Source organism: Prionailurus viverrinus, chromosome A1 (genome assembly GCF_022837055.1).
Source record: "Prionailurus viverrinus isolate Anna chromosome A1, UM_Priviv_1.0, whole genome shotgun sequence".
NCBI classification, from domain to species: domain Eukaryota; kingdom Metazoa; phylum Chordata; class Mammalia; order Carnivora; family Felidae; genus Prionailurus; species Prionailurus viverrinus.
This window is the reverse complement of record NC_062561.1, coordinates 5,222,005-5,248,335: the sequence shown is the minus strand read 5'-3', so window position 1 is coordinate 5,248,335 and position 26,331 is coordinate 5,222,005. Positions and strand designations below refer to the sequence as shown.

The following is a 26,331-nucleotide window of genomic DNA, read 5'->3' as shown; positions in this document are numbered from 1 at the left end:
CTAGACTGGTTTACCAGAGGAGTTAATGAGTTCCCAACGGAGATATATGTTCATGTGTAGGACAAATGAATTACAAGCATTAAGAATTTCAGGGTGCACACATATGTGAATACATTTACACAAAGTGGTGGAAGAAAACTGGTAAAGGCATCAGTAGGGATCTCCCATCAGGTTATTTTTTTCCTTTGGAGTTCCACAACTTGGTAATATCTACAATGCTTGGCCTACAAAGATGGTTAACCCACATCAAGACCTCCATATAGAGAATACCTGTGGTATGGTACGCACACTCATTCCCTCCTGTATTTAAAATTATTTCTCGAGGCACCTGGGTGGCTCAGTCGGTTGAGCACCTGACTTTGGCTCATGTGGTTGGTGGGTTCAAGCCCCGCGTCGGGCTCTGTGCTGACAGCTCAGAGCCTGGATCCTGCTTCAGATTCTGTGTCCCCCTCTCTCTCTGCCCCTCCCCTGCTCATGCTCTCTCAAAAATGGACAAACGTTCAAAAAATAGGATTTTTAAAATAATGAAATTATTTCTCTCGTGATGTCTAAGCCTATGTAGTGAACAAACTTTCTAAAAATACAAGTGGCAATAAAACCAGAAAGAGGTGGCAGGCAAAACAGGAAGACTGAGAGAAGTGAATGTTTCCGTCTGCCCTTGGCACAGTCATTCTATAAAATAATTCAGTTTACTGATACGTCAACACTGGGATGATTGAGGAACTCTCATTTGTAAAAGGAACATTAAAAATTAACATGAGGCAGTTTTAACAAAGATGGAATACTAGGGAAGTAATTATGATACTACTCAGCAAATAACCTTACGGTCTGAAAATAAAGAGCTCTATTTTTAAATCGTCAGGGTTTTGTAACACATTTCATATGCTAGACAGTAATGCTTTCAAGACCTCCACACCTTTTACCGGAATAGAAACAAAGGAGTCGTATTTTTGATAGGATAAGAATACTCCTTTATATAGTTCAATCTACAATTAAGTATTCAAATTAAACATCATGCACAGTGTTCCTTAGGGATGGTCAAAGCAGAGTCTAAATGGCTGAAAAGCTGACTGTCCAGAACAAGGAAGGGAAAAAGGAAGGAAGGAGGGACAAAAGAGGGAAGGAGAGAGAGCTACAGATTCTACATTCGTAACTCAGAACATTTCTACTTCTCCATTTGGACCAGGTTTAAGGTTTTCACCGTCCCGTAGTCAAGAACCTTCACTGGTATTTGGTTGCAGGAGGAGGTCACAGTGACTTTAACGTAAACTTACACGGGACCCTGTTCTCTCAACACCGCCAAACGCAGGCACCAATTTCTTGAAGCTACAATGATACACACACGCACACTTGAACACCTCTCAGCCCGGTCTTACGCTCTTGGGACAGCACGCTTGCCTGTAGAAGTTGCAGGAAAATATAGGAAAAATATACAAAAGCCCCTAACATGCAAAATCTACCTTGCTGTTCTTTTTTTTTTTTTTTAATGTTTATTTTCGAGAGGGAGAGCGCGTGAGTGGGAGAGGAGCAGAGAGTGAAGCGGACAGAGGATCCTAAGCGGGCTCTGCACTGGCAGCAGGGAGCCTGATGCGGGGCTCAAACTCACAGAACACGAGATCATGACCTGAGCCAAAGTGTGAGATTAAGACTGGAGCTGAAGGTGGATGCTCAACTGACTGAGCCACCCAGGTGCCCCTACCTTGCTATTCTTTAACCTGCATATTTACTGTCCAGGTACTCTCTGTCCTTTGCCCAGGGTAGTACTCAAATACACTTTCCTTTCCTCACCCCTCACCCATAGCTCATCAACTGAATGTTCTAGGCCTCAAATAATCGGAGAGTAACCAATACACCTGGCAGAAGAGAATGTGAATAATAACCAGCCTGGACTTTCAGCCACTCTTTGGACACTATACCAAATACCATACCTTGGGTTACATACGTACTGCCATCAAATTCCTACCAACATACAAGGCACATTATTATAGTTCCCACTTACTGAGCCAAATATCTTGGAACGGAACGTATCTCAAGGTAGAGGAAGAGCTGACAACAGCTGGAGCAACTTCCTAGTAGAGTTGCTGGAAGAGGGGGACAAAGAGCTCCACGCCTTCACGACTCAGCCAACAGAGGTGCCCCTACACCTCTGAGCCCCTGGGGGGTAGGGTAGTACTGAGGTAGAAGGAAGTTTGTGCTATTTTGAGGTCAAGGACCTTGCTCTAACCCAGCATTCAATAGAGTTTTAAAAGAATCCTCGGGAATAGAAGAAATAGTGTCACTACCTTCTCTGTCCCCAAAATTGGACCCTAACTAAGGACCATGCTTATCTATTCCTCCACCCACTCGCGACCTCCCCTCTGATCACCCCTGGTGACTTGTGCTTCCATGATGCTGTAGCCCCACACCTCACCTCAGGAAATTACAACAGCTAAACTCCACTCTAAACATCAGAGCGTCCTGGAAGATTCTCCAACAACATAACGCTGTTACTTGCGTCTTTGAAAGCTTCTCCTGGTTACACCCAATGCACAGATCATCCATCATCCCCGATTTCTTCCACATCCTTGCTGGAAAGACACACGCTCAGCTTTCCTGCTCCTCTGCACCTTCACCTGTGCCGTTCCCCATGCCAAGGATGCCTCCCCACGCAAACCACACCTGATCTTTCGGGCTGAGCTCTAACTCCTCTTCCAACCCAGTTCACTGATCTTTCCCCCATTCGGCTACCTGCCTCGCTCTGAAGTGCAGCCAACCACCCGGCCCCAATTCACCACACTTCATAAAAGGGGACTGAAGTGCATTGCTAGTATAAATCAAATGCAGGGTTAGAAATGGCGCTAAGTCCCATTGATGTGATCGGTCTCAGGGTTGCTGAGGTCTGAAGTCAAAACCGGAATGGGTCAGACCAGATAGGTTTCTCCAAAGAAGAGAAGACAGCCCAAAGCTGGTGGCTCCAAAGCAGAGGGTGGGAAGAGGTCACCAGCTTCTATGTAGATGCACTCCCAACCATTTGATTTAATAACGTTTGTTGAGTGGATTGGCACCGGTGTCCCCACCTGGTCCTATGTAACGAGGTTTGAGGGAAAGCTCCCTAAGGGGGAGATAGAGGGTAGGGGGTGCAATGGACTGGGTCCCGTGAAAATTGATATGTTGAATCCCTAACCCCCAGTATGAGGATACTCGGAGACAGGGGTCTCTGTGAGGTGCTAAAGCCGAGATGAGGTCATGAGAGTGGGGTTCGTGACAGCTTGGTACCCTTATAAGAAGGGACACCAGAGAGTTGGGTCTCTTGCTTCACCATGTGAGGACAAAACAAGGCAGTGCTGTCTGCAAGTCAGGAAGAGGGTCTGCACCAGAACCTGACCATGCTGCCATTAATGGTCTTGGACTTACAGCCTCTTAATATGCAGGAAAAAAATAACACTTAGGGTGAGAGAATGCTAAGCCACCTCGGCTATGTATATTCATGGCGGCCTGAGAGGACTGATGAGGGAGTGACAGTGGCACCCCTTCCCTTCTGTTCACTCTGCTTATCACTACATATTTCAGTTTCTGTGTCCGGTTAGGGGCATTCATGGAGTAATGTATCTAATTCCAACTCAACTAAACCTCCCAAGAAGAATAAGTGGCTTAAGAATCCCGTAATGAAACAAACCACAGACTGAAAGCAAGAAAGTAAGCGGGGCACCTGGGTGGGTCACTTGGTGGAGCATCTGACTTCAGCTCAGGTCATGATCTCCTTGTTTGTGAGTTCGAGCCCCGTGTCAGGTTCTGTGTAGACACCTCAGAGCCTGGAGCCTGCTTTGGATTCTGTGTCTCCCTCTCTCTCCGCCCCTCCCCTGCTTGTGCTTTCTCTCTCAAAAGTAAATAAACATTAAAAAAATTTTTTAAAGAAAGTAAGCAAACGACAAGGAAAAAAACTGAATTGACACTTCTCTTCCTTATAAAAGCCCTTCAATCCATCTTACTAAGTTCAACATTAAAATGATTTAATCAAATTGGATTAAGTCACCCAAAAATATTCAAAATAATCATTATTAACATGGATTTACATCCATAATTCTTAACTGAGAACCTTGGTAAGTACATGTTGCGTCTTGAGATAATAACTAACGACAGTAACATATACACAGATACTTAAATGTACATATCAAACGTTCATGGTAGCATTTTACCAATGGGACATGCGATCAAAACAGGAGACCACGGGCCTAAATCTGAGACTTCTATGAGAGCACAAAGCCCGCTCTCAAGTGGATTATCTGGTCTCAGGCTGTTCTGAAACAGAAACCAGCCAACACTCTTTGGGAGTAGCCTTCCGAGTGACCGTTTATGTAACAAATACCGAAGACATATAGAATAATCCTCAGACTGACCAACAACATCCCAACCTAACCCCAAATCCTTTCCTAACTGTGTGTAATATAAAACAGTAAGGGTAGCTAAAAACTGGTGATTCGAGTTTTGAAGAGCCAGCTTTAAGAGAAAAGGGTAGATCAGCATTTAAATGATCAAACTCAACGTCATGGATTTCAGGAAATTTCTTTGTAAAACATCACTGCATGTCTGACCCCAACAATGGTCAGACCTCTCCTTTTGTTCTCTGTAAGCATTGTCCCTCTTCAAAGGGATGCTGATTAGCATTTCTGAGTAAGCTTTTGCTGCCCATTGAGTGACTCAGCCGTAAGTGGAATAAACACTTAGAGGCTACTTTCTAGAGAACTACACAAAATCTCACATGACTAAACTCTGACCACAGAGTTTTCTGCATTCACTTTGCTACCGACTTTTCAAGTTCTGTACAAGTGGGTCAGCTGTTATGCCAACAGACTCTCCGTGTTGCCGTCTAAGGAAATGTTTGACACCCAGGAAGTGAGTGTTCTCCCATCCGATTAGCACAACAAACAGGTCAAGAGATGGGTCCGGTCTCTCTCTTCTGACCATCATCCATTCAAAACCATGTCTGTCTCCAATAAAGGAACTCAACATTTCCCAAAGCACCAAAGACAGGGGGTATAGTTTTCACTTCCTACTCTCCCAGACACTTCTGTTAGTTTTTTCCAATATTTTTTTTAAACGTTTATTTATTTTTGAGAGAGAGAGACAGAGCTTGAACAGGGGAGGGGCAGAGAGAGGGGGAGACACAGAATCCGAAACAGGCTCCAGGCTCTGAGCTGTCAGCACAGAGCCCGACGCGGGGCTCGCACTCACAGACCGTGAGATCGTGACCTGAGCCGAAGTCGGATGCTTAACCGACCAAGCCACCCAGGCGCCCCATAGTTTTTTCCAATACTTTGAGAGAAGTTTGTCTTTACAGAAGGGTTGCAAAATTAGCACAAAGAGTTACCATATACCCTTCACCCAATTTCCCCACGATGTTGATACGACCATGGCTCAAGGATCAAAACTAATAATATTGGATGACAACTAGCTCAAAGAAATTACTACAGTAAATATGAAAATAACATTGGCACAGTACTAGTCTGGCCACATCGTTTATTCAAAGTTCGGTTTTCCCACCAATGTGCTTTTTCTGTTCCAAGATCTGATTCAGAACTCATACCACATTTAGTTGCCCTAGGTCCTCAGTCTCCTCTAATTCTGGTTCAGTTTTAACTTGTTTTTCACAAATCTTGATGCTCAATTCTTTTTATCAGCTAGAATCAGAAACACTTACAAGCTCAAAGAAGACAGGAAGGTTTAATAAAATTGGGAAATAGGGAAGAAGGGAAATAGGTTACTGACTGAAACTCTCAGACTAAATGCCTTTACCCATTTTCATCAATGACAATGGCACAGATAGGACTTTGATGGAATTCAAGATATACTCCTCACCCACCCATACAAGGGTCCACCTGATAGATCACCGTGAGCCTGTTCTCCTAGACATTTGCTGTTTCCTTAGAAACATCAAAACATCACAAAACTAGCCCGAGGCTGACATGCTTTTGTTTCTAAAAATACATTTCAAGAAAGCTAATGCTCTCAATAGCTACCTGAAAGACAGCGCTAAGAGAGTCCCCCAGTTCGAATATTTTCATCCGCGCCATGCCTTAAAAGCCTCGTCCAAGGGTGGAAAACCTGATAACGTCCTAATTACAAGAACCTTCTACGGCATTCGTGGCTGCTGGTATGTACAAATTAAGGACTCTCAACACGCTGTGACATTCACGTGCAGAAACTGCAGTGCGTGGTTTGGAGATTAACCAAGTATATCCACCCCTAAGCCAAAAAGAAACGATTGAGTGAGGAGAGGATATTAACTTGACTAATCACTTCACTATGTATATGTACGTCAAATCATGTTGCACATCTTCAATATATACAAAGTAAAAATATACAAATAGCTCAATAGCAGCAGCATACATAGAACATCTTGAGGCCGTTTCAAGGTAGGTAACACACGTGCTTTTACCAAATTTTCTCGATGAGGATTTTTATACATTTTACCTTGGCCAAACTTGACAAAAGCGCTCCCAAATCAGATTTGTCAACTTTGGTTTTGCAAACAATCTTCTTTACATGAGTAAAAGGCAGTTATGATTCTTACCAGGAACGTCGTATTGTTTGTTACGTTGGCTGGTTTTTTGTGTTTTTTTTTTACATTTATTTTCAATAGACAGAGGGAGACAGAGCACAAGTGGGGGAGGGGCAGAGAGCGAAGGAGACACAGAATCCGAAGCAGGTTCCAGGCTCCGAGCTGTCGGCACAGAGTCCAACGCGGGGCTTGAAGTCACAAGCCGCGGGATCATGACCTGAGCCGAAGTCGGATGCTCAACCGACTGAGCCACCCAGGTGCCCCTGTTTCTGTTACCTTTTAAGCAGCTTAAGGGCGTCCCTTTTTCTAGCAAGGCAAAATTCTAGTTTAAACTTCTCTTGGCAAAAGCAATATTAAGCCGTTTTCCTTTAAGACAAACCAAGAAGAAATGCGATAGCTTGACCGAGCTAAGTTATTGCTTTAATGAAGATTTTTGTTAGCTGGAACTCCCACCTGAAATGACTCATTCAAAACACAATATCTGTAAACATTCCTAACTTGCTTTGAAGACCTCATTTCAAACTCCCTCGTAGCCTTGAACCTAGTACAAATGGCGTGCTGATAATCCCACGAAAAGACGGCATACACCTGAACTTGATTGCATCCATTTGCTCAGCAAAGAGATCCAAACGATCAGCAAACTTCAGGGCATTTTCTGGGAAAAAATGTTTAACTTTCAACACTTTTGAGAGTTTAGATTTACAAAATTAAAGCTTCACCACCAGGTTGTTCTAAGTAGCAAACTTTCTATAAGCATTTAATATTTCAGTTAAAACACCTAAGAGGCAATGATATCATTCATATGAAATGTCCAGAAGAAAATCTACAGAGACGGGAAATGAGTCGTTGTTCAGGCCCAGGGGGAGGAAACCGTAATGGATGTGGTGATGGTGGTACGACTCTAAATATACTAAAAACCACTGAATTATATACTTTAGGTAGACAAATTATATGGGATGTAAAATATATCCCAATAAAGCTATTGAAATATTTAAAATGAGGCGGGTGCCTGGGTGGCTCAGTCGGTTAAGCATCTGACTCTTGATTTCAGCTCAAGTCATGATCCCAGTTGTTGTGGGATCAAGCCCTAAGTGGGGCTACACGCTGAGCGTGAAGCCTGCTTGGGATTCATTCTCTCTCCCCCCCTCCACCCCTGCTCACATTCTCCCTAACATAAAAAAAATTAAAATATTTAAAAGGAGATTGTACACCAGAAAAAAAGGGATCTTGTAGGTGGATATATATATACAATCCTACATATGTATGTGTGTGAACATTGCAATATTCCATTAACTACTACTCATTTCTAGAAGGTGAAGCGGTACTGTCCTCATAACTAAGGCCCTAGGAAAAGCAATGCTTAGGAGAACAAGACCATGTCCTATTTCCTCATAATTCTAAGAATCCAAATTCACTGGCCTCAACAATGGAAACTTCAAGCTACCATAGCTTTAAATCAATCACTGGCATTATTTTCAGTATGGAGAATAATAAGGTTTAGAGAGCCATCTACCGATATGGTGCAGATCCTCCCAGAACTTCAAGGAACTGTTTGAAATTTGCAGTTACCGTGTCTGGCATATCCCCCAGGGGTGCCAGGGCCACAGTCAACTCCAGCAGTGACCTTACCTGTGTGTTCAGCAGGCCCAGTCTCTTTCTTGGATATACTAGTTGAAACATTAACTCTAGACTTTCAAGGTCTGTCCTGAATTGTACCATGCAGCCCCTCACCAGCCTTCCCCAATGCCCAACGGCCACATCCCTCTTTAGCAAACTCGGAACTCTTTTCTGAAATCAAAATGCCAGGTGGCCATAAAGACAGTCACAGAGCCACTGCCGTGATCAGTTCACTCTATGATCAGTTCTCCACTCTGAGTCATACAGGGCGTGTGGTGGAGAAGGTCAGTGGGAACACCAGCCTCCTGAGGTCTATGTAACAGCCACAAAAATCAGTACCATGGACTCACGGGCTAGCATGAGTCTCACCTGTCCTACCTGGGCTCTTTTACAAACACTGATTTGGAAGCAAGTAATCAGTAATGAATACTCCACACCCCTGCCTCCTCACCCCCCAAAAAAGTTAAAACCCTTTCTCAAGAAAGATTAAGAAAAAAATCCTTTTTCAACCCCCTTTTATGAAAATACTCCTTTGAACAGTTTTATCGACTTTCAGCAAACTTTCATGGCCAAGATAAAAAGCCTTATTTAAAGAATTAAGGACTTTTATAAGACGACTCCAGCAACATTAAAGTGCTAAAATAATGTGGCTCAACATTTTGTAAAATCCTTAAGCTTTAATGGCAAAAAGTTTTATCGACAGTCCCTCAATGAACTAGAAGTCACATTACCAATTCCCCTAAATATAGACTTGAGGCGAAACAAATACTCAAAAGCCATTTTACAGAACAGCAAGGGCCATATTTTAATTTCTTAGACCCTATTCAGTGTTTTCTGAAATCTGCATTCCCTATAGATGCCATGAACTCAAACTGTATGATTTTTAATATTCGATGGGATTTATTTCAACTAACGCAATGATATTCTTATACAAGACTTTAAATAGAAGAGTTGGTACCTATTTTATTCCTAACCAACCCCAGTGTATATTCCCATACATACAGCTCCTTCTACCCCCAAAAGTACAAATGAAACTGTACAACGGGTAGCCATTTGAAAAATCTGGTAAGATCAGCCTCAAAAGATAGCTTTGCATCTTGATTACGGAACAAGTAGTGAATCCACATTACCAAAGCTCTTAAAGATCTTCGTCTTCCAGGGGCGCTTGGGTGGCTCAGTCGGTTAAGCGTCCGACTTCGGCTCAGGTCATGATCTCATGGCTTGTGAGTTTGAGCCCTGCATCAGGCTCTGTGCGGACAGCTCGAAGCCTGGAGCCTGCTTTGGATTCTGTGTCTCCTCCTCTCTCTGCCCCTCCCCCACTAGTGCCGTCTCTCAAAAATAAATAAATATAAAAAAAATTTTTTTAAATCCTCTTCCATATAATAGGAAGTTTAAACAAATATCAAGACCCTTAGTTTCCCAACTTTAAGCATGCTTAAATGGATACCAGAGCCCACGAAATCAAGAAAAACTAAGCAAAAATACTACTTGAAAACATCCTAAGGTTTAAGAAGAAAATTCTTCAATTAGACATCCTTATATAGTATATATTTTTGGGCCGAACACATTCACTGCTTAAAGTGTGTAGCATAGTGAAATATAGATCTCTTGAGCCTCGAAATCAAGCAAAGAAGAAAAAAAAAAAAACATATTTAAGTAATCTTTCCATCTTTTTAAAAGTAATCGAATGGAAACATATATAAGGTATGAAGAAATGCAACTATATTGGCAATGCAGGATTCCAAACGGTTTCAAGTATATTCTCAGAGTTGTGTAATCACCCCCAAACGAAACCCCATGTACATTAGCAGTCACTCCCGTTTCTCAACCTCTTCCCTCGTCCTAGGGGTCACTAATCCAGGGCTCAATAGATTTGCCCCTCTAGACATCTCCTGTAAGTGGAATGAGGACTTCTGGGACAGGCTTCTTTCATTTAACATCATATTTAGGTCTCACCCCATATCGTAGCAAGTAATGTAGTTCATTCCTTTCCCCAGCCAATAGTATTCCATTATACGGATACTTGTTTATTCATTCACCAGTTGACCGACATTTGGGTTGTTGCACTTTGGAGCTGTTAGGATCACGCTGCTATGATCATTTGTGCACATGTTTTTGTGTGCACAGTTTTTCATTGCCCTTGGGTAGACATACCTAGGAGGATTGGTGGGTCACATGGTAATTTTGCATTAACCTTTTGAGGAATTGCCAAACTGCTTTCCCAAGCAGCTGTACCACCGTTCATGCCCATCATCAATGTAGGGAGGGGTCCAATTTCGCCACGTCCTTACCAACACCCAACGCTTGTTGTCTTTTTGATTAGAGCGTGTGAGTTTGGGACGCAGAAACTCACTGTGGTGGACGCTCTGCATTTTAAACCGAGCCCGCTCATTCTTATCGGGACCTCAGCTATTCCTCTAGGCTACGTTTTTAAGTGAAGAGTATGTCCCAATGGTCATTTTTTGTTCCAATTTTTTAAAATTTTTATTTAAATCCAAGTTAGTTAACATATAGTGTAATAATGATTTCAGGAGTAGAATTTAGTGATTCACCACTGACACTTAATACCCAGTGCTCACCCCAATAAAGTGCCCTCCTTAATGCCCATCACCCATTTAGCCCATCCCCCCCCAGCCAACACACCCCCCAGCAACCCTCAACGTGTCCTCTGTATTTAAGAGTCTCTTATGGTTTGCCTCCTCTTTAATTTTTTTTTAAGGTCTACTTATTTTTGAGAGGGACAGATTGCGAGCAGGGGAGGGGCAGGGAGAGAGGGAGACACAGAATCCGAAGCAGACTCCAGGCTCCGAGCTGTCAGCACAGGGCCCAATGCGGAGCTCAAAGCCGTGAACCATGAGATCATGACCTGAGCCAAAGTCGGACGCTCAACCGACTGAGCCACCCAGGTGCCCCTGTCTCCGTCTTTTTATCTTATTTTTCCTTCCCTTCCCCTATGTTCATCTGTTTTGTAAACCCAAAATAAAGCCTAACACTAATAAGCTAACGCTAATAATCTAGCCCCAAACAACCTAACAGTCCCTTAATCAATGGAGGGGTCACCTCCATATAACATGCAACATTATTCTACCACAAACTCTATCAAGCTACAGTCATGCCCAACGGCCAAACCTTTTTCAATAGGGATGTCCGGCTAAGCAGCCTGCGTAAGGGCTGGGGCTGCTGCCGAGTATTTAAGCACGCAACGAAGTTTCACCAGAGCTTTCGAGAAACACTGGGTTGCAATTCAAGCTCGTCAATAATCTATGTGTAACCTGATCAGTTAACTTCTCTATACCTGTGCATGGTGTTCTGAGCCATTCACAGAACCACATCCTCTGAAGTCACTGGTATAAAGTTGTCTACGTCTGAAAGTTTAATAAAATGTAAAACACCTGCTAACACCCATGCCTAAAGATCTAGCTTCGCACAGCTGAAAGAACTTCAGCTTTCATTGAGAAGGTGGGTGCTATTTGCAGCTGTGCTAGTTAGACGCCATATGAGCACAGGGACATTACTTAACATCTCCGTTTCTTAGTCTGAAGGTAACGTTCTTTAAGAGGTTCTGATGATTCCTTAACCAAGTCCAGCTAAAGCATCCGAGACGGTAGCCAGCAAAAAGCAGACACTTAAATGTTAGCAGAAAGAAGGATGAAAGCTAACTCCGCACAAAGTTTCCCAGCATATAAGTACCTCATAACCAATGTTGGGGACCACTTAGGGCTGAGTGCGAGTCCTTGTGTCCTGTGGGAGTCCTTTAGAAAGCACTTCCCTACATTATGGTCTGCAAATCGGTAAGGAGAGCTCTCATTTAGCTCGAAACAGGACTAGGAGGAATTCTTGGAAGGGAACCCAGGGATGAAAAGATAAGAGACCTCATTTTTGTCAGGGCCACAATAATAAAAACTTCCTCGGGGCTCACAGAGAGCCTGAGCACAGAACAGAGCCCAGGAAGAGAAAGGTAAAGGCTGTATTCACATGACCCCATTGGAAGCAGGTAGAGACTGTCAGGCTCCAGGGGGACGGGGGAGGGGAGTGGAAGGGGCTGGAGGAAGAGATGGGGGCGGAGGGTGGGGACCGCTGGCTAGGTGTGTGCAAAAGCCGCCAAGAGCAAGATGAACCCCATCCCAGCCGTGAATCGACTGTCCTTGTGTCTCTCGGCCGCCTCCCCCTACCTGATCTGGTTGTCACGGAATTTGTTGAGATGCGGCTGGTTGAGGTAAATGGTGCGGGCTGGTGCATCCAGCTGATCTCCAACAGACGTGGCCCGGGACATCTCATCCTCCGCCTTCTTGTAGCCCGAAGAAGGACGAACAGGTCCTGCAGAGACGGGGTGCGGGCAGAAAACAAAACACAAAGAAGTCACGCCAGGCAAGAGGCGGCGAGCACGGGCTGCGGGCTGGCGGGCGGGGACCGGCTGGGAAGGATGCTCTCTCTCTCTCTCTCTGGGCGCTGCCGGGCCCGCCTATGTACCTTGGCTCCCCCTGGAGACCTGCCGCCGCAGCTGCTCCCGGCTCCGCCCCGCCCCCTCCTGCGCCCCGCCCCCTCCTGCGCCCCGCCCCCTCCCCGGGCCCCCGGGCGCCGAGGAGGGAGCCTCTCCTGCGGCCGACTCCGCCCCGCCCCCTCCCGCCCCGCTGCGGCCGGAGGCCTGGCTGGCAGGGGCACCGCTGCCCGTTGCAGGGGCGGGGAGGGGCCTCGGGGACAGCGGGGCCAGGGCCTCCCCCCCCACCCCACCGGTGAGCTCCCCCTGCGGGCCCAGGGACCGCTGTCCGGAACTCGGTTTTCTCGGCTGCTCTGATTGACTTTAGGACAAAGATGCCAGCAAAGGGGCTGTGCTCTGCCTTGGTCGCCGCGGAAAGGGACGGCGAAAGCACATCTCCGTGCCCTACAAAGGAAATTCCCAACCCTCGGGGGTGATGGGCTCGGCTCCGCCGTGATCCTGAACGCACCGGCTGCCCTTCCCCCTAGGTGTGCCTGGCAACCTGAGGGAGGTAGCTTTACCCATCCCGGTTCACGGAGGGCTGCGTGATCTTGCATTTCACGGCGCCCGTTGGGTTCCTGTGGTCAAGGCACACGCAAGTGTATCCCCTTAAGAGTTGACTTCAGTCCTACAGTCAAGCCCCTCTGTGGGCCAACCGACCCCCCCCCGCCCCCACGCCATAACCTCCACGTACGCAGGTGTCAGCATGGAGAATAATGACACGCCCATTACTGGACCGGCTACACCTGAACACACCCCCGTCGCCAACCGCCAAGCGTATCCCTTATCACCAGGGGCAACCCACCTCAAGAACCGACCCTCAGGGAGGGATGCCTGAAGTAAAGGAATCCAGAAAAATAAATGCCCTGCAGAGCAGGCCTCCTCTCCTTTTCCATACCTGCATCTTCGAGCTACTATCTGCCACGCTTTCCACCTATCAAAGAAATGAATGATGTATACTGTTTAAGAAACTGACATCTCATTGCAGCAAACACCTACTTCACAGCTGCAACGAACATTCATTGACAGAGAGAAATCTTGAGCGAGAAAGTGTTGACATCTGTGGAAAGTGATTATAATCCTATTCATCGTGATCACATGAGGGGAACAACCAAAACAAAATCAGTTGAGAGCGGGCGTATTATCCCGAGGAGTATTCACAGCTGGGTCCCCGGTCACAGCGCGTTAGCTGCTCCCCATTTGGGGACCCCCGTCTCCTCAGATGCTCGCTCCCTGCCTCCAGCCTCCACTCTCCGGGGTTCCTCTGGCCTCACAGGGGACTGCTCTGCCCTCCGCTTATTGACAAGGGGCAGCAGAGAGCAAAAGTTCCCACTTCAAGACTGACTGGCCTGAGAGCCCGGCCGGGGCTCCCACACTTCAGTCAGAGAACGCTGGGTTTTAAAGCACTTGCTGAATTAAGGCAGATAGGCTAGTTTCAAAAACATTCCCTTCATAAAAATACCGCTTTTGGGGCACCTGGGTGGCGCAGTCGGTTAAGCGTCCGACTTCAGCCAGGTCACGATCTCGCGGTCCGTGAGTTCGAGCCCCGCGTCGGGCTCTGGGCTGATGGCTCAGAGCCTGGAGCCTGTTTCCGATTCTGTGTCTCCCTCTCTCTCTGGCCCTCCCCCGTTCATGCTCTGTCTCTCTCTGTCCCAAAAATAAATAAACGTTGAAAAAAAAATTTAAAAAAAAAAAAATACCGCTTTTTTTCTCTGCCCATTTACCCTGCTCTAGTCACCTCCAGCCTCGATCATCATTACCTGATATTTCTTTATGGTCCGTCTTCCCACGGCCAAGAGCAGAAGCTCCAGGACAACAGGGACACGTTTTGTTCAGTACAGTGATCTCTGCACCTAGAACAGTACCTGGCATATAACGGGCACTCATGTTTGCTAGTCGAATAAGTCATTTTCACTCAAGTCTTCTAAAGGGTCGCTTTGATTTCTCCAGGCAGAGATGCAATGATTCGCACAGAGGGCTCAAACGCCATATGCTTGTATGGGTCAGAACAGTCCATTGCTTAGACTGTATTCACTCAGTGGCTCTTGACCCTGGTGCACATTATCATCACCAAGGGAGCTCCCACAATTATATAGGCCCTGGGCCCACCCCCACAGATTCCAACGTCTTTTACTCTGTTCTCGAGTGCCTTGAGGGATACCAGTGGGCGGCCACAGTTGAGAATCACTTGTTGGATGCTGCTGGGAACACACAAAGGCCTAGCGCCTACTGTCAAAATATTAACCAGCTTAAGGTACTAAGGTATAACCATGGTTACCAGTACACTGCGGTTCAGGACAAGCGACTAAGAGTGGGCTTGAAGGTGCTAAGGAGGGTCAGGGGTCAGCAGCCTCTTTGGGCATGAGGGGAGCTGGTGAAAAAAAGAGTTGGAGGACAGATATACAAGCATTAAAGTATGGGTAAGGTTTCTGTTAGGAAAGAGGACAAGGACAGTTGGGGGCAGGAACTAGAAAGAAGTTAGGCAAAGGCCCAAGTAGACAAGATGTATAAGCCAATGAAACCAAACAAACAAAAACGAGCACTGAGGGGTCCAAAGTGGGAAACAGAAAGGAAGCTGGGGGGGGGGGGGGGGGGGGGGGAGTTAAATGCCAGGCCAGGCCAAGAAATTTAAACTTCATCCTGAAGGTCATCTGAAGCCACAGACGGTTTCGAAGCAGGGGAGAAGTGCAGCTGGCAGTGAGGTACAAGTAGAAGCAGAAAGGATCTGTAGGTAAGGAGATCAGGCAGGAAATTAATTCTACAATCTAGAAGCAAGAGGTTAAAAAGCAGAACTTCAATGGAGAATGGAAAAAAAAAACAAAAAAACAAAAAAAACACAAAAAACGCACAGACAGGAGAACGATCTCAAAAGGAAACCGTGTAAGACTTTTTTGGGATTGAATGTGTGGGCCAGAAAAAAGAACATTGGGTAATTCGAATTTGAAGAAGAGAAGATTGGGACAAAAAAAGCACTAGTGATAGAAATGAGAATGGAAACCATTTTGCCCAAACAAGAAGTTAAGTGTGGGATAACGCATGTTGGGGTGCAAACAAATTACACAATTAGAGACAGAATTACAGGAAATAATGTCTCCCAAGCACCTACCATGCATGAGGCCAACTCACCTTTCTATGCTACGTCAGGGCCGGCCTGGAATTTTATTCTGGATAGCAATCATTATAGTGCCCCCCACCCCCACCTTCCCCAGGACGCCAATAACTTTCTTCTACCTCAGTGGCCTCATCCCAACCAAGTCCTGCTTTGGAGAAAAACATTAATCTTTTCCAAATACCACACATCTGTCGAAAATATATCGCCTAAAGAGAACACTACACCATATATAGCGAAGCACAGCATGACTAAGGTTTCAAATTCAGACTCCCAAGATGAATCCTGAGTTAATGCATTTTGAAAATACCACCGTGCAAAATTAGAGTATATGCTTACAACTCCCCCATATAAACAAGCACAGTGTCAGCAGACAGTGGGAGTTCAATAAATATCTGTTGAGAAAGAAACCAAGGTAAAAAAAATAAAGAGAAACGAGAGTGGGAAAACGGACAAGCACTAAGCTTGCCTACTACACAACAAGAGACGCCGACAAGACAGCTGACGGCCAAGGGCATGAGGACAGGGGCTTTGTCTTGCTCGTGGTTCTAGCCCTGTCATCCTGAATAATGCCTAGCACACAGTAGCCAGTCTGTAAATATAGATAAAGGGCTAATGTAGCAGGTCCCTTTTGAGGATGCCTACCCAGCTGCTGAACCACAGACTCCCTTGTGTGGTCACTGAACCTTTCCCTTCCCATATGCAGGCCAGGGAGCCCCGGACAGGTCTATGAAAGGGTCGATGCATGCATCACAGCTTTTGTTTTTAATGTTTGTTTGTTTGTTTGTTTATTGAGAGAGAGGCAGAGAGAAAATTCCCAAGCAGACTCTGTGCCATCAGCCCCAGTGACATGGGGCTCGAACTCATGAACTGTGAGGTCATGACCTGGGCTGAAACCATGAGTCGGACGCTTAACCAACTGAGCCACCCAGGCATCCCCACGCATCACACCTTTTCGCACCAGGGATAGTTACTTCATCCAAGTTTGACCATTAGAGGAGTCTTCTGGAAACTGTGACAGGTTTCTGCATGTGGCTCCTCTATTAACATACACACTCTGGGTCTCTGGATGGCCATCTCCTACCCATGGAGTAGGCAGCGAAATAGAGGGTTTCTTTTGAAATAAAGACGAAACCATTTCAGGGAGAGCAACAGAAACTGTGCCAACAGCTTTCTGGATTCTGGGTAATTTCCTTCCCAGATCTTAGCTATACTGGGGTCTCTGGGTTCCTTGACCCACTCCTGAATAACCAGAAGTGCTATTCAGTACCGTAAGGGAGCACAGAGAACCTATTTGTTTCCTTTAAGACAGATATGCAAGTAAGGTTAAAGAGGAGGGAGAAATACCTATTCACGTACAGATCACCCTGGGGCGGGGGCAAGGTTTTAGATGCCCCTCGCACAAGTGCCATTAGATGCCACAACCCACACCCAGAGAAGTCGAATTTGACAGAGGAATGTTTTTGTGGCAACACTTGGGTTGGTTGGTTTGGATAAAGCCCAGAAATAGCTGGAAGGTGATTGGCTAAATAAAGAAGCCCCTCCTTCCTTCAGAGTTTCTGCCAGGATAGGAGAAAGAATTTTAAGAGGATAGGCACAGAGGATGGGTGAAGAATAGGGAAGGGGCAGAGGAAAGCAGCCTGGGTCTGCCACACATGTCACGGATCCCTACAACTCTCCCACGGACCCCAGCCACCCCGTGGCTCCAGCTCGCCTGGTAATCTCTTCCCACTCACTTTCTTCGTGTCCTTATAGTATTTTCATGTTGCCGAATGGCCCAAATGTCTCATTTAACTCACACGATATATCTGTGGCAACAAGGATGTGAAGTCACTAGCTAGGGAGCACGGACAACGCTGGACCTCCCACTGGCAGGTGAGCAGATAGAAGTGAGGACAATGCCTCATGTCTCCCCATTACGTAAATTAATTCCATGGAGATGATTCTGGAAAGAGAAGGAAAAATCTTAACAGGTTTCTGAATTCTGTTCCTATCTAATTAATCATACATTATTTTATGACTGTTGATTATCTAATATACATTTTAGTGTTGGTCCAGGGAGTTAAGAACCTCAAAGAGTTGAACATTAAAGGGGAGTTAATAGAAGGCAAATTTTTACTAAGCATTTTATTGCCTTAAGCAACATAGAAATAAAATCCTTCACTCTGAACTGCAGTATTTTTCTCTAACTCAGAACTCCAGAAGATGCTGGTGACTTATCTAGTCCACTTCCCTCGCAAAGAAGTTTCACTACCTCACAGTAGAAATTCTTGGGAAAGAAATACTCTAGTCTTCCTAAGTCAGAAACCTATTAAAGGGGCAAGCCTCTTCCTAGAACCTCTGTTACTAGTTCTGTGGGAAGCCAGACTCTGGCCATTGTTGTGGAATAAAGAATTTGGCTGGTCTCTGTCTGGGCTTCCTGGGGGAGCTTCTAACCCCTTGGAACTACCCCAGTGGCAGGAGTGTCTTTGCTATTCACGGTAGGGCCCCCGGACCATAACCCAATTTTATGCTAATGAGGTGACCCTGGTGGGCCCCTAGGCCATTGTAGAATGGGGGTTGACCAGAAAAACCAACCATGTGATTAGAAGGTTGGGGTCTGACCTCCCAACTCCAGGGAAGAAGGGGAACTGGAGACTGAATTCAGTCATGTGGCCAATGGTCCAATTAATTATGCCTATGTAACAAAAGCCCAATAAACACTACAGACACCAAAGCTCCGATGACATGTCCTAAGAAGCCTCATAGGTGGGACCCTCCCAGACCTCACCCTAGTGTCTCTCTCCATTTGGCTGGTCCTGATTTGCATCCTTTATGATAAAAACTGTAATCCTAAATATAGTGCTTTTCTGAGTTCTCAGTTATTCTAGCATATATTGAAACTGAAGGGGTAAAGGAAATCCTTGAATTTGTAGCCATTTGGTCAGAAGTACAAGTGGGCTAGGCATCCCTGAGCTCGCTCCTGTCTGAAGCGAGGGCAGTCTTCTAGAAAACTTGTGCCCTGAACCTGTGAAGTCTGAGCTCACTGTGGGTACTTGGTATTACAACCGAACTGCAGACATTACTTGGTGAACTCTACAATGACAGGACCAAAAGGGAGACGTTACGAACAATCACAGAAGCGTATCAGGTCAAACGCAAGATAGGATTAGAGAAGCCAGATCTGCAGAAACTTGAATCCAATGCCCCTTCCATTAGAACAGGCTGCCTTTACGGGCCTCAGCAAGTCGGGACACCAGCTAGCTTTGGTCTCTTCAACCGCAAAACAGGAATCGATGCTAGAAATCAAACGTTGGCAAACTTTCTGTGAAGGGTCAGACAGTAAACATTATAGACTTTGGGCTACATACGCCTCTCTTTTTTAAACACAAAACTCTTAAAAATGTAAAAACCGTTCCTCACTCACAGGTCAGATTTGGCCCACCGGACACAGTCTGCTGACCCTTCATACACACGAAGTTCTTTCCAGTTACCAACCTGATTACATCACATCTCCCACCTCAAGGAAACATTAAATACCTTCCACGGCAACAAAACAGGACATATAAAGAGCAAACAGGATCTTCAGCCTTTTGTTCCTGGAATTAAGTGGATTGGGTCTTTTCTCCTCATTTTGTATGCACTTAAAAGGTATGTAAAAGATGGTTCTCTTTGCCTCCAGAAAAGTTTCCAGGAAAACAGTACTATCATCAGAGAGCTTTGTAACCAGAGGCACGTGTGTGTGTGTGCGTGCGTACGTGTGGGTGCGTGCACACACACACCCCTCCCCTGCCCCAAAGGTTTCAAGTTCAACTCTGGCCATTACATTCCATATTTACAAAGACGTTTCATAATCCTTCAGAACACAATGACACAAAGCAGTCCAGCCGCCGGGGAAGCCCTCGAGCCATTACTGCTCCTAATCAAACACACATAATGAAAATGCGGTACAAATGCGAAATGCGGTGATCCTAGCCACGGCGGACACGTTTTGGAGGCCTCTTCTAGACCCCACTTTGCGCAAACCACAACTCTCCGAGTACAGCAGCTGTGATCCATTTCTGTCCAGGAATTTAAAAGAAACACAAAGAGAAAGGGACACTTTTTACTGCCAATACTTATTGGCTTCTCTTTTCTCTTTGTCAGGGACAGAGAAGGGAAGACACCGGCCCCGGCCTCTTGAGGATTTAAAATACTGTTGAATGTTGAATTTATCCAAGCGGGAATTGGGCCCTTCCTAGATCTAAGGCATTTTGCTAGGCATAGGAGTGCACAGTTGAAGGCCCAGGCTCACGCTTCAGCAGAAGCAACAGAAACGGAGACCGAGATACAGGGGAATCCAGAAGACAAAGATGACCGCCAGTGTTGCCAAGGCCAAAGACCAGGGTGACTTTGTTGAGGAAGCATCGGAACCAGGCTTACGAAAATGAGTAGGATGGTATGATTTGGCTGTGTGGAAAAAGCAGAATGTTCCAGGAATAATGGCGTGCGAGCAAAGGCACGTGCCAGCGATACGTTATATACAACCTACTTGGCTCCGGCACCCGGGGGTGGAAATGGAGCCACAGTAATTTGAGGCTTTGTTTCCACCGAGGACAACATTGCAAAGCAGGCTTCTGGTTCCTCGAAACGCATTTCACACCTTAGATCATTTAGTAATTCACAAATGATGAATGTTAAGGTAAGTGAAGGCAGATGTGCTTTTAAGGAAATCTCTTTAATATACAAAAGCGAAAACGACCAAAAAGAAAGGCTAGGTTTCGCAGCAGTCAATTCAGAGGATTTTTCTATATGACGGGCCGGATTGGCCGAGGCTTAAAATTACAAGCCCAGGGACTTGTGTTGCAACTCCCTGTTGCTAGGGGATGGATACTCATCACTCCTGGGGCCAGGAAACCGGGTGCAAATTAAGGGCACCAACCTTAAAAAGCTCACTACTGTTTCACTACATGCATGAAGGCAGGCTTTGAACAGTTAATCCTAGGAGAGGTGCCGTTTTCTTTGAAGTTGTTCGTTGCCTGTCCTAAGCATTCGGAAGACACACAACACCTTGGCCAAAGGTGTTCGGATTCACGGAGTGTCGTCTCAGAACCAGCCCACCTGTCCCGCATCATCAGTCCTCTCTCTGCAGCCCCGGAAGGGCCCAGCAGCTTCTCAACCTGCTCCCAGACCACATGAAAAGTACCGGTGGGCGATTCCGGAAAAGGAAACTTTTTCTTACCTCTCAGTTATATGTCACACATCTCCCCTCTTTGACTGGGGAAACTTTCCCCAGAGAGAGAAAAATTAAGATGTTTCTTTTCAGATGGATTTCTTCTCTTCCCAACCCCCCCACCATCATCACCACCCCCCTTCCACCTCCTAAAGATCAAAAGGACAGGCAAGCTTTTCAGTGTACGTCCCTGACCTCATTCTTTCTGGATTCCAAACAACCCTTTGCAAACCCAACTCTTCTTCAACGTAGAAAATGCTGACAGCCAAGCCCTCCCAGGTCTGTTGTAAACCCTTTAACGGAGAGGAAAATTAATCCGCAAAATCTCATTAACAAGAGGCTGGCTTGTCCGTCCCTGCTATTTTTGAAAAGCATAAGGGGAAGACACCTTGATATTTCTCGTGGTGGATCTTCTAAACCTTCCCCAGGGAGGCAGAGGCACTGAGTGCATAGAAGTCACATCTCAAGTACAAGAGAAAGGCACATTCATTTGCTCCAACTATCATGCTGTTTCACATGTAAGTCCGCCCACCCTGTGTGCTTCTCACCTCGGGTCATATGAAGCTAACGCTCTTTACTTCTATCACTAATCTTAATGTAACCTTCAATATTACAGGCAGTCAGATTTGAAAGGGTCCACCAGGAGGCCAATTTTACTCCCGACTCCACGGATACAACACATTCTTTCCCAGTTGGGATGGCTTCCCCTGATTTTCTTGTTGATGTGACATTCTGTGTATCCCATTTCTTCTCAGACACAGAAGTGAGAAAGTTCCAAATATGGGAAAATCTTTATAAAGGATGAGCGATGCCAAAGAGACGCGGACGGGATCCGTGAAATCCCGGCATCCTCCACCGACTCGTGTCGCCAACTCAATTAGCTGTCTTTGCCGGGTCACTGACAGGTCATGCACAGTTACGGTAAGAAGCACAATCTTTCGTTGAGCCTGGTCTACGCGCTCTGTATGGGTTAACCCATAGAATTCTCAAACCACTCATGACAAACATGTTCATTTTGGAGATAAAGAAAACAGGGGATGATTCACCAACTAGCTTTGTATCTGTAAGTTGAATTTTATTCGTTATGAGTCATTCATATGACCTATGTTATAAGTAATTTGAGGGTGGGGCTTCAAGGAGTTTCCAAAAATAGACAAATATTTGTTGATGGTCTTGTATCCTTATTAGGTTTGGGTTGATTTCTTTTTCTTTAACTGAAAGTATAGCCCCAGAGTCTATACATTAAAAACACAACTCCCCCCAAATGCCAGGCTCACAGGCAACATGGTGGTGGTGGTGGTGATTACAGGACTGGGTGCTTAACCCAGGAAAACAAAGTCCCTAGAGAGTCAAGTGCCCTGAAGGCAGGAACATATAGAAGAAATCAGTAAGTCAAGCAGCCAAGCAAAACGATGGAGGCAGATGGAAGTCATTCATTCATCCGAAGTTCAGAACATTCGATGTGCACAACGTCAAAATCAAAAACGCTCTCCCTGCCTTCAGAGAACTTGCAATGTGGTGAGGAAACCAATCTGTGCAGAGTACTACAGCACAGGATGTGAAAGGTCTTCTTCCACCTGCATTTTCTTCCTCTTAGCGTGTTTGCCTCCCAACAACTCTCTTCTGAGAAGCCTTCGCTCACCACACATCCCCAGGTCGGGTTGGAGGGCCCCCCTCTACTTACAGGACCCTAGGACATGGCCAGGCAGGGAATTCTTCCAGGGAATGTTTTTCTCAGTCTTATACAACCTCCAATAACCATACCCAACTGTCCCGTCTGTGCATTTTCCAGGTCATAATTACTCTGTGTGTCTTTCTGGTTGAAAAGGTCTCTAACTGGAAAAGTATAGACTATGCCTTATCGGTCTTACTCTTCCTCAGCATCTGTGGGAGCAGGAAAAGAGACCTTGAACGCTATGGGTGTGGAGTGTCTAAGAGAAACTAGTATTTCCAGCTGTAGTAGTAAAAGGGGGCGGTACTGGAGAGATTTCAGAGGTCTCTCACTACAAAGCCAGCAACTGAGTTCTACGTAAAGAGCTCCAAAGGGTAAATATGGAGAAGGACATCCAGAGTAAGACAAAGCCATGGGCAAACATGCGCTGTGAGCCACTTGATTCATGCAGCTTTCTAGGATGCCCTCTTAGGACTGTATTCTACTCCCCTCCGCACCCAGACACACAAGAACGACAAAAGCTCCTCACTTTTGCTTCCCTACGCAACACTGCCTCTGAAAACCAGAGCAAAGAGTAGGGAATGGAAGGACCATTTTGACAGACAAGGTGTGAGAAGCTAGATGACCTAGAAGTGAAAACATGTACGTAATTACACAGACATAGAGTCAGAAATGGTGTGATGGAGCTACAGATCAGGGAAGGTGTTCACACAGGGAAGGGTCTCTAGTTTTAAGAGAGCCTTGGGCACCAGAAGGACAGCGGCTAATTTTAGAAGCAGATCAAAGGAATTAATGAACAAAGCGCCTGGCAGTTGACTGGAAGACAGGGAGGGGAAAGACCAGAGGACGGTCATTTTCTGATGATCTTCCTTTACCTATGGATTTCCGATCACTTAAGCAACTAGTTTCCCCTTGAACGAAAGGACTTTCACAGTGGACCATGAAACTGTAAAGCGAGCACAATGAAATACCCTGTCTAAGTAGTAGGATATCCTTATGACCAATAATTCTTTGAAGATGAGGGAACTGAGAGGCCCAAATGATAGAAGCGTTGCCTACCACTCTTAGACAAGAGTTCAGTCCACTGAAGACACTACTTAAATGGACTGAATGTTACAAAAGCCTGCCAGAATTGTCCCAAGTTCTCAGTGACGTCTGACATACAATCCTGGACCATAACTAAGTCTATGTAGCACTCTCTACTCTTCAAATGCTTTGTCAACGCACTAGCAGCAAGGGTGGTCACAACCAGAGAGTCCTGTATCCTTTCCAGACCTTCCTTTTACTCTTCTGACAATCTGACTCAGTTCTACACACCTATAGCTGAAGATGTGGGGGTTGGAGGAAGACAGCACTAAGCAACGGACTACCCTCTACAGAACTTAGGGACGCCCTCTGAAATGGACCTCCATGCAAGGAGATAAAATGGACTTATAACATGGGGGAGGGGGGAAACAGGCACTCCACAAGCTCAGTAAATGTAACGTTACTAAGACCAGAGTATCTCCTAAAATTCTGCAGTTAGGTCCAAGCCATTGTTAATGAAGATGGTGACAGGCCCGCAGGCTGTAACTTGCCAAGCCCGGTTCTGGAGGTTTCCAATGGACCGGCGTCACAGCCCAAGGCTCTTCCAGCCCAGCTCTGCTGCCTTCTCTCTTTGCCATCACAGGCTGCAGATGAACACTGCTACAAGAAGGCTTTCCTCGCTCAATCCCACCCCGTCCCACCCCCACCTTCATCTTTCAGAGGCATTGCCCCAAAGGAGCCTCTCCCACTCCTAACCCCATCTCAGCGCCCGTGGTCCCTGGATCTAATGTACCCTGGCTGCAGCTCGCGTTTTCCCCTTTACAGAAACGTGCATAGTTTCTGGTTTCATCTGAATAACCACGGCGATGGCTGAACTGCTCTACAGGGAGTTGACAAAAGTACCAACCACAGAGTGAAACGCACACGACACTTGCAAAGAGACTGCCAAGCAACCAAGGATCGAGCACAAGAAATAAGACCATACCATACCCCAGAGAGATGCAAAGCAGGGGATCCGGAGGGCAAAGATAAGCCAACAGTAAAGGCCTTAACGAGTACTTCACGAGACCAGTATCAGAGGTACACAGTCAATAAGGAAATAATTCAGTTTTGACCATCAGCCCTGACACACGGACAGCACTCATGTTAGCGTCACACACTAACACAGGTTGGCAGAGAGGGATGAGGTCATGTGGACTTACTCTGTGAAGACAATTTCTTAAGAGGGGCGCCCGGGGGGCTCAGTCGGGTAAGCATCTGACTCTCAATTTCAGCTCAGGTCATGATCCCACGGTCTTGAGATCAAGCCCTGAGTTGGGGTCCATGCTGATCACACAGTGTTGGCTTGGGATTCTGTCTCTCCCTCTCTCTCTGCCTCTCCCATGCTCGTTCTCTCTCTCTCTCTCTCTCAAAAAATAAATTTTTTAAAAAGACATTTGTTAAGAAAAATGCAAATAAAGTACAAATGCTTTTCAGGGCATGGTTTGATATGTATTGCCTCAAATCTTCGTTAGGTAGAGAGGCTTCACCTAAAAATCATTCATTACCCAGAATATATCAGGCCTTCTTGGTTCAGCCTCTATCTCTTACTGCTCTGGCCATCACTTGAACTTGAGACTTCTTGGACCGCTTGCAGCTCCTGAACAAGCTCAGGTCTTTTTTCTCACGGCGTGACACCTGTAGCTCCTACTTCTTCCTTCACTCGGGAAGCAAAAGCCAGGAGACGGCAGACACAGAAGGGCCCGCGCTGGGACCCTGCCTCCCCAGCTCATGCCCCTGCGAGCGTGCCTTCCAGTGCATACCTTTCCCAGCTTGCTTCTCTTCCTCGCTGGCAACATGCATCTCCCAACAGACTCCATCCCATTTCTGAGAAGGTCTGGAGTTCCCGTCAACGAACACGAAACGCCCCTACATTTCTCACACCAAAAAGACTGAGTCAACAAACTCTGGGGTCATTTGGTTGCAACAGAGCTCCTCATCAAGGTTTGCTAGGTCAACCTTAGTCTGTGCTTTCAAAAGACAGATCTGGACCCGGGGACTTCTAGGCACTGAGACACAGCACACAGAAGAGGCCAGAGGGCCTAGAGGGTGACCTAGAGGGTGACTGACCACAGCGTGTATACTGAAATTCTATTATGCCTGCTAATGCCTTTCTCCCCATGAAAACCTATCTTCGGGCAACCATGACCTACAGAGTTCAGCCTACAGTAGAAGCAGTATAGCAGCCGACTCAACACATGAGCAGCCAGAAACCAAAACAGTGAGTACTTGTGCATTGAATAAAAAACAGACACTGGATTATTTTATTCTGATTAGATTTTATCACTTTCTGCTGAGACAACACAGTTCAAAGTCTAAGGAGGAAGGCTTGGTTTACTTTAACACGGTGAACTTCAGGGGCGTAGAAAATCTTTTTCAACTTTTAACTTCGTGCAGTAGAAATTATTTATGTGAATTTCCATTTGCATATTTCATGGGCCATGCACCTCTAAGTTTCATCACTGCCGATTTGCAGACAGAATGAAAATACGTTCATGAATGTAAAAAAAGATTATTGTAAGCCACACATTCCAAATAGGTAATGGCAAAGATGACCACAGGTAACTTCATTCGTCACTCCAGGGACAAGAGGAGAAGACATTCATAAAAGCCAAAAGCACCCACCATCCCGCCTATTCCTCTCCATTCTCAAACTGCATCT

General features: G+C 45.9%; 1 protein-coding gene across 12 annotated transcripts in view; it reads right to left on the bottom strand.

Annotated features, from left to right (window-relative positions):
* The window catches only part of LOC125172019 (phospholipid-transporting ATPase IB), a 647,472-nt gene that overhangs the window by 533,654 nt on the left and 87,487 nt on the right, over nucleotides 1–26,331 (bottom strand). For 11 of the 12 annotated variants that reach the window (XM_047869466.1, XM_047869485.1, XM_047869458.1 and 8 more), the window contains one exon: nucleotides 12,328–12,472. In XM_047869466.1, coding sequence (XP_047725422.1) covers nucleotides 12,328–12,428 — 101 coding nt within the window. In that variant the 5' untranslated portion in view covers nucleotides 12,429–12,472. Of the gene's footprint in view, nucleotides 1–12,327; nucleotides 12,473–17,540; nucleotides 17,563–26,331 lie in introns of those variants that run through there. The other variant, XM_047869500.1, reaches the window with a different exon arrangement.